Source organism: Oncorhynchus gorbuscha, linkage group LG23, assembly GCF_021184085.1.
Source record: "Oncorhynchus gorbuscha isolate QuinsamMale2020 ecotype Even-year linkage group LG23, OgorEven_v1.0, whole genome shotgun sequence".
In the NCBI taxonomy this organism is placed as follows: Eukaryota; Metazoa; Chordata; class Actinopteri; order Salmoniformes; family Salmonidae; genus Oncorhynchus; species Oncorhynchus gorbuscha.
This window is the reverse complement of record NC_060195.1, coordinates 35,062,355-35,078,601: the sequence shown is the minus strand read 5'-3', so window position 1 is coordinate 35,078,601 and position 16,247 is coordinate 35,062,355. Positions and strand designations below refer to the sequence as shown.

The following is a 16,247-nucleotide window of genomic DNA, read 5'->3' as shown; positions in this document are numbered from 1 at the left end:
AACAACACACACACTCATCATCACAAATTGTAAGCAAGCTAGTTTCAGTCCCTCGAAAAGACATCGGAAAAGAGGATGGACTATCAGCTGGTCGTTGATGATTGATTTAAATATACTAGTTAGCTAGTTTGATTTATTTGAATGATTGTGATTTATTTACCTAGCTCTCTTTCCGCCTCTCTGCTGCGCATATCAGCCAACCAGACCAAATATTGATGATTATTATGATGTAGGCTAAATCAACTGTCATCAAGTATTAAACAAATGTTATTATGCTATTGTGGCAGTGGTTTATATTTAAACTAGGTTGCTAGCTACACACACTCGACCGGTGGCAGCATCTCTCATGTTTGGGTACCGAGCTCCGTACAAGCAGCTTAATAGGCGCAACCAACCGTCCGGGTGGGGTGGAGAACTTGACGATTTGTGGCCATAGGTTTTTAACAACAATGACAAAGAAATGTAGCAAATAAGACAATTTTGGGGCGATTTATACCGGGCACTTTGGAATGGCAAAGGTGCATGTGATCGGCAAAGGTAGTGCACGTGTCTGCAGGGACACATTATTCTAAGAGCCTGTGGCAATTTGTGTTTTTCAGCATCTATTCGACTCTAATTGGCAGGTGACATTTGATATAGCTTTAGGCTTTTCACATTTGATTCACTCCCAACCCCTGTGCCAAAGTCTACTCCGGAGAGGAGAAAAGTTACTGTGTCACTTGGGAGTTTTTTTGCAGCTGAAGGACACACTGATCTTGAACTGAGGGCTTCAAAATGTTTCAGATATGTGCTCCCCTAGTCCCCATCCTAAAAGCACATTCTTATCCAGCTGAGACATGCTACGGCTTTTGTATACAACAGGGGCGCTAGGACCGTGAGGGAGAGCGCCTCTAAATGTCTTGTCAGTAACATTTTCAGTTATTTGTAAGCGCCTTTGAACCGAGCAGCCGTTTAAGCGACTCCCAGGGACGGATAGTCACATTGAGTAGGAACACAAGCCTGTAGTTGACTCTCATCGATCAACTTGGCTTGGACCGAATTGATTTGGAGACGTTATTAAAGTGGCGACTATCTCTCTGCGGGACTGTGAAGAGAGAGGGATACCTGTCACACGGAAGAGATGGGAGAAATCAGGAGAATCGAGATGCCCGGTAGTTTTGAAGGGGGCGAAAACGGGAATAGGATTTAAACACCGACTCTGTTTAACAAAAAGGTACATTGTGCATTTGTCTTACCCATTGTAAGTAGCCTAATAATTTGTTAATCATTATTTTGAATATAATTATACCTGGTTTGTTACCAAGAGGCCACATTGTAAGGTTACTTTTTTTGCCTGGGAAATCTGTTACAAAGTAACTCATGTTGCTCCACTGGATAGACCTACTACTTACTCTAAGTGAATGTTGCATTGCTAAACATTAACTTAAGCCAAAGCCTACCTTTTCCCCCAGCCCCACTGACTTTTTCAGTAAGTTGAGTATACTGCCTCCCAGCACTATTCCTCTGTACTGGTGCGTCTCAATAGTGACAGAGCAAGGTACACATCATCTGTTCTCTTTGGGGTCTGACAACAACCCACGGAGTGGACATGGGACAATACTACCTTCACTCATGGTTTTGGTGAAAGACAAAAGACCCAGTGGGGGGGTTTTCAGGACAAATCTCGGGCCCTGGGTAGCAGGCTGTTTTCAGAGTCTTCACTTAAGGGTCAAAGGTGAGCTGTAGAATGCTGACAGGTTTCAGGTGTACAGAGGTCCATTACTGGAATGTTTGTGTGCCTTTGTAGCTTATATACAGTCGGTGTATTGGTGCTTGTTAAAACCCCCTCAGCATCTATCAGTGGGCTATAACCTTCAGTTGTCAGAAATGGGATCCATGTGGAAATGGGAGTGATTTTTCAATTTATATTGCCTTTCCAAATGAAATTGACTGCAATTGAAGTGCATTTGACATTAATCTGATGGAAAGTGTTGACAAAATGAGTTGAGGTCCAGTGTCTTGTTTAAGAGAGGATTCCAAAAGGCTGTTAGGCACTGATTGGCTCTACAATATGTTAGAGCTGGAGGATCTTTCTAATGTGGGGATCAATTTACTGCTGTGCACTTTGGGACATAAAATGGAGGGTCACCCAAACCAAACTCACCCCTCCACAACTTTTGGACAATTTTCTTGAACTATGTTGTTGATTATTTTGTGTCCTTCATCAAATGCTTCTTTATTTTAGGTTAGTGTGGTTATATGTGTGGTTCGTCTCAACACACTATCCCCTTTCCCCAATTAAAGCTAGTCTGTCTCAGACCATGGACATTATAAATGGCCCAGTCTATACAGACATTAAGAGCCCTGCTACCCCAAGCCTTCTTAAAATACATTTAGATGTGGACACATGTTAAGTACTCTGACAATGTGTTTGTAATAATGTCAGTGCAAATTGAATGGAACCCAATTAAAGATGGCGAAATGTAGATGTTTCATGTGGATGGGATCAGAGGCCAGGATGTAATGACTGCTGATAGAGACGGGTGTAGTTGTTTCTGAATGCATAGCAGTGTAGTTTAAACATGAGCACCTTTGAGTAACTTAATCTTCTCTGGCTACACTATGATATAGAATCCAGTTGTGTGGCGGGAATCTCTCTTTGTGTGGCAAATCCGGTCCGTACGTCTATGCCTCAACTTGTCTTGTTTCACTTTTAGACACCTGCTCTCTTCTAGGCCACTAGAGCCCAAGGGTCCATCATTTTCAGACCTATCGAGTTCCCCTAGTCCCTCTGAGCCTGCCAAGCACGCTCATACATAGAAAGTTAGTTCATGTTTGATGGCAGACACCACTTTGCCCCAGAGCCTTATCATAAATATGATTTGAGACACTTTTCTTTCTGCTGAAAAAGCCGTGATAAAGTCCCCTTCAGTCCTTCCCACACATACACAGCACAGTGACCAAGATTAAAAACTTAATGATACAAGGTGTGCCTCCCGAGTGGTGCAGTGGTCTAAGGCACTAGCTATGCCACTAGAGGTTCTGGGTTCGAGTCCAGGCTCTGTCGCAGCCGGCCGCGACCAGGAGAACCATGGTGCGGCGCACAGTTGGCCCAGCGTTGTCTGGGTTATGGGAGGGTTTTGCCGGCAGGGATGTCCTTGTCCCATTGTGCACTAGTGACTCCTGTGGCGGACTGGGTGCAGTGCATGCTGACACGGTCACCAGGTGTACGGCGTTTCTTCTGGCACATTGGTGCTTCTGGGTTAAGTGGGCATTGTGTCAAGAAGCAGTGCAGATTGTTTTGGTTGTGTTTCGGAGGACACACTGCTCTCGGTCTTTGCCTCTCCTGAGTCCGTACCAGAGTTGCAGCGATGAGACAAGACTGTAACTACCAATTGGGGATAAAAAATAAACATATGCATGTGTCATATTTTCCACCACGACTGATATCCAATGTGTGCCCCAACACCTACTTTCCATCTATACTTATCTTGTGTACATAATCAGATGTTCCTCTCCTAAGGCTAATATATCAAACCTCCAGCAGAACTGACATTTTAATTCCTTGCAGCATGGTTTAAAATCACATTTTATGAATAGCCCACAGTATAGGCTGGAACAAGAGCTGCGTTGTTACCTCTTAAAATAATTGAAAATTTAGACCTGCATTGCAACATGAACCTGCATTAACTTATCCTACGTGTACAGTCTCTGAGCGAGGGGATTTGGAATCCACCTGTCAGAGAGAGTGGATTGATTTTATGGGGGATTTCGGAATTTGAGTGTTTGTGAATGATTCACTAAAATCAGGGAGACAAGCCAGTGTTCTAATCTCCACACCGTTTTGTTTAATTAGTGATTACCTGTTTTTAAGGTAATTAATCAAACATTAATCAAACAGGGTTTCCGCAAAGTCCATGACGTCCCTCGTTAATCTTTACCATTCCATTCCTCAAGGATAAGTGAATTCATTATTTATTGTATTTGTGTATTGTGGTTCAATGTACCTAAAATGTATCTGTTTTTTCGTTTCAGTGTTTTGATCAACGACCATGTCTCCACATCCAAACTCTGGCCTGGCTCATCCCTCCACCTCAATGCTGCTCCTCTCGCTCCTCCTCCCCCTCTCTCTGTCATCCCGAGCCCTCCCTCACCAAGATCCCGTCCACCTCCCTTCACTGGTGCCCCATGTACCCCTGCCCCTCTCCCGCTCTCTCTTCAGTGCTCAGACTCAATTGGACTTCACCACTCACTGTAACGCCAGCTGCTACCACAAGGGAGAGCAAGAGCGAAGGCGAGAGCACCTGACTGAGCAGCTGGCCTTCGAGACGCTCTATGCGGATGGTTCTCGTACCCTCACCACTATGGATGTGGAGGACGAGGATGATTATGAGGGAACCATCAGTCCTGCCCTTCAACCACCACCAACGAGAGGATGGAGAGTTACCAGTCGGCACAGGCGTCAGAAACGACAGATTTACGGGGCTGATGGGCGCTTCAACATCCGCGGTGACCACTTCCTGTTGGACTACCCGTTCTCCACAGCCGTGAGGATCTCCACCGGCTGCACCGGGGTCCTGGTGTCTCAACGCCACGTTCTGACCGCTGCCCACTGCGTGCATGATGGGAAGGATTACGTCAAGGGAGCCCGTAAACTGAGGGTGGGCTTCCTAACTCCTCCGTACATCAACGGCACCAAGCCCAGTCAGACCCCCACCAAGATACCCCTGGTGCGCTGGGTCCGGGTCAAAAGCACTCGTGTCCCCAAAGGCTGGATCCAGGGCCCCCAGGAGGTCAGCATGGACTTTGACTACGCCCTCCTGGAACTGCGCTGGCCCCACCGCAGGCCCTTCATGCGTCTGTCTGTGGCTCCTTCCTCTGACGACCTGGCAGGGAAACGCATCCACTTCTCTGGGTTTGACAGTGACAGGCCTGGGGAGCTGGTCTACCGCTTCTGTCCTGTGGAGGATGAGTCTAATGACCTGATCTACCAGCATTGTGATGCCCGGCCGGGGGCCAGCGGCTCGGGGGTGTACGGCCGCGTGTGGGACACGGCTCTGGAACGGTGGGAGAGGAAAGTCATTGGCATCTTCTCTGGACACCAGTGGCTGGAGATTGACGGGGAGAACCGAGACTACAACGTGGCTGTGAGATTCACCCCGCTGAAGTTTGCCCAGATCTGTTACTGGGTGCATGGGAACCGAGTGGACTGTATCCAGGACTGAGGGAGGGGAGGGGTGATGAACTAAGAGAAGATGGAGGCTATGAAGCTCATGACTGAAAAGTGATTAAAGTAAGCACAAAATCCCTTAAAGGAGATGTAGAGGAAATTACTCCTCAACTCATTCTATAACGGGCAAGAGTGAAACTGGATTTAAACCTAATAAATATTTAAAGTCTTCAATACTATCTAAGAAAACAGGACTGCTAAACCTTCATGCGCCATAACATGTTTTCCTTGGAAAGTCGTGAACCACTGTGACTGTCCCTTACTCTGGAAAGTGCAGGAATGTCCCTTTGGATCAAACTCAGTTCCCTCAGTGAATGTAAATGTTTTCTGTCTCAGACTTAACTAGCTCCTTTTTTCGGGGTCTATGCCTCCTTTCTAACACATCTGCTATCATCACAGCAGCTTTTAATGCACTTTTCCTTATGGTCAGCTTCACAACACTGAGTCGATATTTCCACTGTATTAAACAGAACCACTTTTATTAGAGGGAAAAGAATAACACTGATCCTTTCCTTGCGTGCTCCCCTTCTCTCCTGTTTTATAACTGTGGTAGCAGCCGTTCATTTTCTACAATGTACTGACTCGCTTTAGCCAATGGAGGGAAATACTGGACTGATTTTCTTTATATATATCATGCTCTCCCATTGTACTCTATAATACCGCGACCGCATGCTTTTCAACACTTAGGATTAAATGTGTGTGTGGGTAGTTGAATTTACATAGATGTGGTGACGGGACGGTTTATTTGTTTAGGTAATGTCTTGAAGGATGTGAACGGTTTTGGAGAGTACAGGAACTTGTCATTGTTTAGAAAGACGCTTGTTAAAAGGCATACTTTCCCCCAATGATCCAGAGACGTACCTAGCCACACTGAAAACATATTGAGCCTCAATACACCAAACATGTCAAAAAGGCTCAAAGGTATAGATGGTGAAATCAATCAAATACATTCTTAAAAACCTAGGAGGGGGTTTCTTACTCTGAATGCCTGCAGCATATTCAACTTGCTTTTGAGCATATGGGGGGGGCAGGAAAATCAATGTTGGTAATAATTTTATTTTTTGAAAATGCCTATCTATTTTAATAAACTGAGATTTCTATCATGATTGCTTGTCCGAGTTATTGTGTTATGGAAACCAGCAGGTATACAAAGAATGGCTTGCTTCTGTAAAATGGAATCCACTTTTCAGAAGTGGAGTTAGAGTTCCCTCTTGTGGTAAGTATACAAATATATTTAGGATGCATGATGCCAGTGTCTCTTTATATATATACTGAACAAAAATATAAACCCAAAATGTAAAGTGTTGATCCCAAGTTTCATGAGCTGAAATAAAAGATCGCAGAAATGTTCATTTTTGTGCACAAATTTCTTTACATCCCTGTTAGCATTTCTCCTTTGCCAAGATTAGCCATCCACCTTACAGCTGATTTAAACATGAACATTACACAGGTCCACCTTGTGCTCGGGACAATAAGAGGCCACTAAAATGTGCAGTTGTCAAACAACACAATCCCACAGATGTCTCAAGATTTGAGGAAGCATGCAATTAGCATGCTGACTGCAGGAAGGTCTACCAAAGTTGCCAGAAAATCAAATGTTCATTACTCTACTATAAGCTGCCTCCAAAGTTGTTTTAGAGAATTTGGCAGTACGTCCAACCAGCCTCACAACCGCAGACCACGTGTAACCACGCCAGCCCAGGACCACCACATCCGACTTCTTCAGCTGAGGGATCGTCTGCCACCCGGACAGTTGATCAAACTGAGTTTACACAACCAAAAAATCTCTGAACAAACTATCAGAAACCGTCTGCGGGAAGCTCATTTACGTGCTTTGTCCTCACCTGACTTCAGCAGGCAAACGCTCACTGACATGCTGGAGAAGTGGGCTCTTCAGGAATTAATCCCGGTTTCAACTGTACCGGGCAGATGGCAGACAATGTTTTGGGTTGTGTGGGCGAGCCGTTTACAGACGTCAATGTTCAGAGTGACCCATGGTGGTGGTCGGGTTATGGTATGGGCAGGCATTAGCTACACAATTGTGTTTTATCGCTAGCCATTTTAATCCGTGACGATCTTGAGGCCCATTGTCATGCCATTCATCTGCCGCCATCACCTCATGTTTCAGCATTTTAATGCTAGGCCCCATGTAAGGATCTGTTAAAAATTCCTGGAAGCTGAAAATGTCTTGGTTCTTCCATGACCTGCATACTTACCAGACATGTCACCCATTGAGCATGTTTGAGGTGCTCAGGAGTAACGTGTATGACAGCATGTTCCAGGTCCTGCCAATGTCCAGCAACTTCACATAGCCATTGTAGTGGAGTGGGACAACATTTCACAGGGCACAATAACCAGCCTGATCAACATTATGCAGAAACTTGTGCAGCATGAGGCAAATGGTGGTCACCAGATAGTGACTGGTTTTCTGATCCACACCCCTACCGTTAAGGTATGTGGCCAACAGATGCATCTGTATTCCCGGTCAATTGAAATCCATAGAATAGGGCCTAATTTATATCAATTGACTGGTTTCCTTATATAAAACCTAAAATCTTGATATTTTTTCATCATTTTTACAGCAGCATCAACAAAATGTTGCCATGAGCAGCACTGCAGATAGAAATGAGCAGATGCAAGAACTCGCTCTCACACAGTACATGGGTTCAGTTCACACCGTGGTAGCCTCTTCCAGTAGCTTCCAAGTGGAGGTGAGCCTCACGCTTCAACTTTACATTGTGTGGAAATTGACTCACTATGCAGACTTTACTCTGTATCTTTGTCATATCACTTAGTCTACAATTAATTGGCTTATGTTTCAATATAATTTCTAACAGCAAAAATTCAATCAAGTGGAAAGTTGTTGCACAGTATACAAAAAATAAAATTAAAATAAGAGTTCCCCAGTTAGATATAAGAAACACCACAGCAGCCCCATGTAAGCAGGATAGCAGCACCAACCAACCATTTAATAGATAAACAGTACTCCAGATGTATTACCCAGGCCACTGTGACACTCAATAGGAATCAAGCAAAAACAGCCACATTCATTTGAACAGGCTAAAATTATCAACAGTATTAGCTTGCCACTATTTAATCACTAGACAAAAAAAATGCAGTAAAAGGTTACTCATTTAGTGCCTTTTTATTAGAGACAAGGAGACCATACAAAACATCCACCAATTCAATACCAGTCCAAGTTCTGAACACAGGATCTTCAAACAAATCGCCACCATGTTACCGTCACATGACCCAATTCAGAATTCTAACCCTACCAGATCCTGTTTGAGGAATGTGTTAAATTATTACATCAATGCCATGTTGTTTTTACTCAGAACTGGAAATAACTAATCACGTCAACATTTTTGGAATTTGCACGTAAAAAAATAAATAAAATTAAAGCAAATGTGTTCCCCTGGAATAGGTTGATGAATCTTGTGCAATCAAGAATAAATGGTTTTGTACTACACCTAGTCTCAGCTACACATACTTAGAAAACTTAACTAGAGGTTAGGCAAAAAGGTAGTAGTATAATATCTTGGAGGATTCAATAGTTGGAATTGTGGAGTTGTTGCCGGTCCCTTTCTCTGCGATCGTCATTCTAATGGAATCCAGAGAGAACAAAACCCTGTCCTCAAACATTTACATTGTGTATTTAGTCTTCATAATCCTTGAATTTTGTATGTTTTTTTTATATTGAATTTTATAGCTTTTTTCCCCTTTTTGTTTGTATTTTGTTCATTTTCATTGTGTTGTGTGAAGTGGAATGAAAGCCTGCAGTTATGGAATTTGAAAACTGTCCCCCCACCCCCCCCCCCCCCAACAGTCCCACAAATGATCCTGGTCCTGCGTCACCCCTCCTCCCAACCATATTGGAATGAACAGCCAAACCCCTAAGATGTATTTGGCTTCAGTTGAAGCCCGGGGCTAGATTTATATAGGGCTTCCTTCCAGGGTGACTACCGATGAGCCGCCGAGCTTGTCTGCAAGGGTGCGTCGATCCTTGATGTCTTCCAAACCGTTCACTTGCCACTCGTGTTTGATACCTAAAATAAAATCAGAGTGGAAATGTAGCATCACATCGGACACAGCATAGTTTCTGACAAACATTTTATGAGTAAAGAAATCCCCCCCCGTAAAGGGTTCAGATCATACAGTCAACACACATTGAGTATAAGAACAATTAGGAATACCTTCCTAATATGGACTTGCACACACCATAGCTGACCAAAGTCATAAACATAGAAAAATGGAGTTGCCTGGTAATGTTATCAAAACATTTCCGACAATGATATCAGTAAGGGTACAGATTCCACATGTGGACCATTGGGGTGGGGGTATTACAGGGTATCGTGAAATATTAGAGTACGGCCATGACATGTTGATTCCCAGTTATTGTATTTCGATGTTGACGCCAAATAGAAAATTGGGTGCGCAATAATAGGATCAAAGCATAGTTTCAATTATTCAAGGGACATATCAGTGAAGACCACCTCTTCCAGGGCAATAGGAGACACCATATGTATCTCTATACTCAAGCCAGAGCGCGACAGAATCATGTCTAAACCAATTTAGGATGGGATGAAATGTTGGTGCCTGGAAATACAATTTAAAGTTTGGTACGGATAGTTCTACGTCTTTCCCTGTGCAACCATGTTAATTTTATATTTTATCTGGCCTCGCTTACCTTGCCATATACATTGAGATTGCACTATGGATTTTATACAAATAGCCAAAAGGGGGAGAGATGGGACACATTGAACTATAGAAATGCAGCCATGGCAATATTAATTCTAACAATAGATATTCGGATTGTCAAAGCAACAGGGATATTGCTCCATTGGAGGTTGGACTGAATTGTTTGAGCTTTCCGTTAAAGTCTGACAATGGAAATACTCCCACATATTGAAAATGGGAGACAATTGGGATTCCATAAATCATGGAGAACTCCATTGGGGTCGAGGCAGTAGGGCTTATTTGGTTAGATTAACTTTGTACTGCAACTTCAGATGACACCGAATTTGTCTATGATCTTCAAAGCTTTTGGGAGGGATTGAGATACATTGTCCAGATGGAGTAAGATATCGTCAGCGTATAATGAGATGACGTGATCCGTAGAATTGCGAGATGTTGGTGTAATTTCTTTTGATTGTCAAATTGCCTGGGCCAGGGGCTTCACAGACAAAAATAGCAGAGGTGAGATGGGATCGACCGTGCCTGCTACTTCTAGTTATTCTGAATGGAAACAGAGAAGGTATTGCCTGTTATTATGGCTAATGGATAGGCATATAGTCTTAATCATATTGGAGCCAATTCCCATATGTACCAAAACTGACCAAAAATCTGACCAGGCTATCAAAACTGTTACTGCGTCGAGAAAAATAACTGCCCAAGGAGCTTTGGTTTCTGATGAAGCATGCACGCAAAAGACGGCGGTTATCTGAGGATAAATGTTTAACAAACCTGCCTTGGTCGGGATGCACCAATTTGGTTAAGCGAGTTGACTACAATTTTAGAAAATAGTTTAAGATCAGTGTTTATCAAAGATAGAGGGTGATAGTGAGCACTGGGTGGCATCTTTACCTTTTTTAATAAAAGCAAAATCGCTGTATTTACATCCCTTCTAAATGAACCGCTGCATATAAAACCCTAAAAAAATGTATGCATTCCAATCACAAAGCTGGAAGCTTAAGCAAGGAGATGGCATTTAATTTGAAGAGAGCCCAGAGCCCAATAGGTCTCTTATCTGCGCCTCACCTGTGAACTTCTTCTTGATGGCATCTTTTGAGCTGGCGTAGATCATCTTGCTCTTCAGGGGAGCACCATCTGGGGCCCTGTCGAGGTGGGGGAAATGGTTTAACTTGTATCCCGAGTGTAGAAGCCAAGTGATTTTAGCATTCAACAAGTGACACCATACTAGAAAATGTAGAGTGATGCGCCCCCCCCAGACGAGCCAAGCTTCCCTTACCAGAAGATGAAGACCAGGTCCTCTTTCTTGGTCTCCTTGGTCTCATAGGTGGCGTCATAGAGGGCGTAACGGCAGTCATCTGGGGGCAGCATCTTGACGAAGTGCAGGTAGGGGTCCTGGACGGTGACACCCACATCTCCTGTCAGGATCTCCTGACCCTCCTCCAGGATGATGTGCTTCTTGTCCTCACTAAGGCAGAACAGCACCGCCTTCTTTCTCTTCTTCTTCTCATCCTCGTTTGCCTGCAACTTGCGCACTTTCATCTCGTTGAAGACTGTGATAACGTCATCTGTCACTGTCACCCCGGAAGCCTGCGCAGAGACAGACAGAGATTACGATCATATGCTTCCGAGGGATGAGGGACAAAAATTTAAAAAATTAATTTAAAAAACGCTGAGTGGTCTACAGCAACCCAGGCTTCATGAACTATTCAATTCAATCAGTACCGACTGATTACAAAACTAAAACTCCAGCTCCATTTCTAAGGAGGTGTCTTATTTATGCAGCAATGGAGGTTATCCAGTCCTAATGACCAGCACAGAAGAGTGACAGGACAGAAAACACAGAAGAAATTGGAAGGGGGCCTGAGACTTGCCATACTGCAGGAATCGGCCCTTCAAGGAAAGCTGATAAAGGCAATCAAGAGGGAGGTAGCAGCACAATGACTTGCAGTGATGAACGAATGGCCATTAATTAGTCCAATGGGTGGGGGACACCATGAGCAAGACGGCAATCTTGTTTCTATGACCGCTGCCCACATGATCATTCAAGATAATGGGGACTTTGCGAGTCACCATCCATAGCATTGGCCATAACAGCATGATGTACAGCGTGACTCAGGAGTGGGATTTAGAAAAGGCAGAGGGCTTTTTGAACCTTTCCCCACACCAAAATTCCTGATGAGTAATAGGTGTGTATTGGTAGTTCGCCACTGCCTGATAAGGGCCAGTGACAGGTGTGGCTTTGAAGCATCTCAAGGGGGGGGTTCCCCCTCCTATAAAACTAAAAGTTTACAGCACTCAAGATAACCATGCCAGGTAAGAAACTGCTGTAAAGTAACCATGCGAGTGAATACTGGGAAAGGAATCAAGCCTTAGAATGTATGGGTCGGTCTCAGACAATGGATCCTCTGTGGGAAAATAACATAATAACAGGCCACATCCCTGAGTCACAACAGCCCTATAAACCTTGCCGGTCTTCTGATTTCCATTAGGACATTTTACCCAACAGGAATCACAACCCATGTAGGAACCGGGCAGAGGATGTGACCAACTGTCAAAAGGCTTGCTGTACCATCCGCCCCGTCTGGCAGGTTTTGGCCAATCCTGTCACCCCACCTTCTGCTAAATCACGTAGACTAGGTATTCCTTTCCTCAAGTAAAGCCAGATCCATACAGCCAGAGTAAGCCTTCATTAAAAATGGCACTCCTGGTCTGAGAGTTGCTTCATATTGTCCAGAGCCCTGCCACTGTGTAGTGACCCAGTTTGAAGGAGTGTGTGTGTGAAGGGTGTGGGCATGTTTTCTCTGGATGTGTGGATGGCAAGGGCCTGTGTGAGAGAAACAACATTGGGCTCAGGATGTAATCATCTAGTGATGAGCCCAGAGAGTTTGGACACGTTTGGATTAGTGACGTCCGAACAGGAGGGAAATGACTGCCAAAGAATTATAAAGAGTTGCCAGGGCATTCATTTACTCTAGGAAGGGCAGGGGCCTCATACAGAGGGTGAAGAGGCCAGTGTTTGCAAACAGCAGCCAATCGCCATTCATCTTCACTAAATCCTGCCATCTTCCAAAAACAGTGAGAACTCCTGTTCCCATTCTGAGAGCTCTTCAGACAATGCATGTTTCTTCACACTGCAGCAAGTCACGACACAGACTAGAGCGGTGACTGGGGATGCCTGTTTGAAAAGACCAATACCACGAGCCAGTGAAGATTATACCCTTTTAGTTCCTCCATGCAGAAAACATTCTCTGAGCAACAGAGATCCCTTTCTTCCTACCATAAAATACCCAGAAATCTCACCAAATGGTTCAAGTAACGGCACAGGATAAAAGACACAGCCATGTCAGGTTCCTGACTGCAAACCCATAGGTAGCTCTGGAGACTAATCTTCACTTCTGCTGCACTTCCACCTAACCCACACCATTCTGTCTCCAGTTTTGATGTTAATGAAGCGCTAGCGTAATTGTGTTCACATCAGGTGTGACACTAAAGACGTGTGGCGAACAGAATCAACAACCTCTGCTTTGCGAGGTGTTTAATTCATAGTAAGACTTATGAAAATGCCAGCTGAAAAGTATCAGTGGCCCGACATTGGGCCCCAAGTCAGAACAAGATTCTGTTGCAAAAAATCTCAATATGTTCTTATTCCAATTCACTTAAAATGAAATGAAAACAAAATACTTCAAGTAGCTGTAATGAACAAATAATTTTAGTTTGTTATTCCCTGCAGCTGTCCAATCGGTCCAACTGCACCCATAGGGCACTGAAGACTACTGTGGCTGGGCCTTTTCATGACTGAACCAGCACTTCCCTCAGCCAAGCCCTTGCACCCAGCAGGAATCAGATGCCCATCGTGTTCAACAGTAACCATTCATTCATTATATACAATTACAACCAACACATTGATGTCATGTTGTAATACATTATTCATATGATCAAGAATGGTACATGATAAAGGCCTCATAAATGAATAGCTAGTGGGAAAATAGGATAGCTCTAAGCAGTCGAGTAAATTGAATGTAAATCGAGACCCCCCCCCCAAAAAAAACATTTAGATTTTTTATAACCTTTCATTCAATTGAATCTAATGTGTAACGCAATGACAATAGAAACTGGAATGCGCACTTCCGTCCAAGCACGATATTGATAATTCGGCAAATGTTATCAGGTTTAAGCTAACCTAGCTGTTTTACACGAACATTTACGACGAATTGTTTGAGTAGTAGGCTACAGTAGCTATATTTGGTCGTTCACAAACATCTCGTGCGTTTCTTTCTGACGCACCACTTGTCAAAACTTAATGCGTAGAAACCAGGAAGGACGTCGTGCGCAACACTTGCCAGCGACTAAAGGCCCACATGCAAAACCTTTAGCTATTGATAGGGGTGTCACCGTTGTGAAAAATTGCTCAAGGAACCTTGGTCTGATTTTGTTATACCATCACTAAATTAAACTACTCTGGGCACACATTTAATGGCTAGTTGGCTACTGGTGCAAAAATGCTCTTTGCACCAAAAACCAGGGTGGGGCCATGAATGCAGTGGTCGCACATGTGCACTATATACAGGCAAAACGATGACTTAAATACCAGGCAAACTCGATTATTTTCACGCTGCAAATTTAGCTAACGCTAAGTGCTATAATTCAAGCTAACGTTTGTCAATTGGCATGGCACCTGCGCACGATAGTTAAAAATCATGGGGCTCATGCGGACCAAGACAAAGGATGTGTAAATCAAATTACCTAGCTTCCTAAATGGCTAACGTAGCTACGGTATGCGCATGCACAGAAAATGCACACCGTTAGCCATGCTAACTTAGCTGTTAGCACCGGCGAATACAAAGCCAGATACAGTTACTTAGCCAGCTGGTAAATTCGCGGGGAGGAATAGCACCCGGCAGTACTAACTAGCTAACTTGATAGCATATACATATGCGGATGGAATAGGCTGCTACTTGAAACTCGAAGTGCTATACTAGGCATTAGGCCTTAGTGAAGCATTGGGAGGAAGGAAATGGCGCCAGTTGTTTTGGGGTCGTTTTCTTTCTACACTAGGCGATTAAAACGGCAAGAGGAGACGAGCATACACCTGGATAAAACAAACTTTCGAGGAAAGGCTAGTCACCTGTATGATTTAAAGCATTTTAACAATTTAATACCATCCAAGATTTAACATCCAGCTAGCAAACGTTCCTGAACACCGCAGGATTGAAGTCACTCACAGCTGACCCGACTGGGACAATCTGATACTGTAGAGTTCATCTCAAAATTAACTCGCTGTTCATGAGCTAAAATACATTTCTTTAAGACGAGACACACCCCAATGACAATATATGTTAAATGATATGCCACAGAGGTAGCTAGTTGTTAAATGGAAACGTACCATAGCTGTCTCTGAATTGGTCGGCGTCTGGATAGAAATTGAATGAGCTGTGTTGCAGCGTCTGTAATGTCTCGCACACACTTGATACACCACGTGGACGCGCTAAACTGCGCGTGCTTGATGATGGGGTGGGGAGCGCGAGCATCTCCATGAAAAAATGGTCATGAGATTTAACGTAGAGCATGGTGGGAATAGAAGTTCTAAACCCTTCTGTATAACGTTTCATGTTTGTCAAAATAAAACATAACATTTGGTTACTTTTATGCCCGAGCTAAGGCACTGACATCAGAAAAAAACTTTTGGAAAACATGCTCCCTGCAACACAGAGATTATGTGTGAATAATATAGTACTACGGACACCTATGCTATTCAGACACGAGAATAATATTTCATAGTGTAGAATCCATAATAGCAAAGTATTCGGTCTCGCCTCGCCCCCTGTATAAGGTTTGTTGAACTCACTTCCAAATATGGAAGCGAATGGTGGCGACACCAGTGCACGCGCCTCGGTTCAACAAGGCGGCCCGCGACGCCGATCACCATATAAGGAAACAAGGACATGATTTTCGCTTTAGCACATTTCACTACGCATTATACGCACTGTTAGTGGGAGCAGCATTGGGCAGTACAGAAAGGAGAATGACAGCAAGGAGGGGAAAGTAGGAAGAACAAGGTCAAAATAAAACGAGGGAACTGTTCTGACGCTGGAATATGAATGGATGACGAGCCAACTAAGCAGTGTACAACCCTAAAACCTGTACGAAATTATGAATAATTTAAATAATCCTGCTTGATACCAACTAACATTAATGGGTGATTAATTCATCATCATTACCATTTCAAGACTGAACACCAAACGTATTTTTCCTATTCCAGTTATGTGAAGACTAGCATGATTAACGGTATTTTTTTTAATAGAAATTATAAAGATCGCAATCTATTGCTATTGTTAATGTTGTCCTT

General features: G+C 43.7%; 2 protein-coding genes across 3 annotated transcripts; one reads left to right on the top strand and one right to left on the bottom strand.

Moving 5' to 3' along the window:
* Positions 1–377: 377 nt before the first annotated feature.
* Positions 378–6,492, top strand: LOC124010931 (serine protease 23-like). Of its 2 annotated transcripts, none has more exons than XM_046323755.1 (2): positions 378–1,240; positions 4,015–6,492. In XM_046323755.1, the coding sequence occupies exon 2, from the start codon at positions 4,032–4,034 to the stop codon at positions 5,202–5,204; it is 1,173 nt and encodes a 390-aa protein (XP_046179711.1). In that variant the 5' UTR covers positions 378–1,240; positions 4,015–4,031; the 3' UTR covers positions 5,205–6,492. The 2 variants fall into 2 exon arrangements, with proteins under 2 accessions (XP_046179711.1, XP_046179710.1); XM_046323754.1 differs by having other exon boundaries at positions 520–1,213; positions 4,015–6,490.
* A 1,846-nt stretch (positions 6,493–8,338) lies between these two features.
* Positions 8,339–15,440, bottom strand: LOC124011260 (cofilin-2-like). The gene is made up of 4 exons (XM_046324457.1): positions 15,285–15,440; positions 11,178–11,488; positions 10,967–11,043; positions 8,339–9,255 (listed from the first exon to the last, which is right to left on the bottom strand). The coding sequence occupies exons 1-4, from the start codon at positions 15,285–15,287 to the stop codon at positions 9,143–9,145; spliced, it is 504 nt and encodes a 167-aa protein (XP_046180413.1). The 5' UTR covers positions 15,288–15,440; the 3' UTR covers positions 8,339–9,142.
* Between the last annotated feature and the right edge of the window lie 807 nt (positions 15,441–16,247).

What these genes read in the sequence shown, in the direction of transcription:
- LOC124010931 (XM_046323755.1), top strand. Translation starts at nt 4,032, where the DNA reads ATGTCTCCACATCCAAACTCTGGCCTGGCTCATCCCTCCACCTCAATG.
- LOC124011260 (XM_046324457.1), bottom strand. An exon ending in GACCTGGTCTTCATCTTCTG is followed by an intron (nt 11,044 to 11,177) that starts GTAAGGGAAGCT and finishes CCACCTCGACAG; the next exon opens with GGCCCCAGATGGTGCTCCCC. An exon ending in CATCAAGAAGAAGTTCACAG is followed by an intron (nt 9,256 to 10,966) that starts GTGAGGCGCAGA and finishes ATTTTATTTTAG; the next exon opens with GTATCAAACACGAGTGGCAA.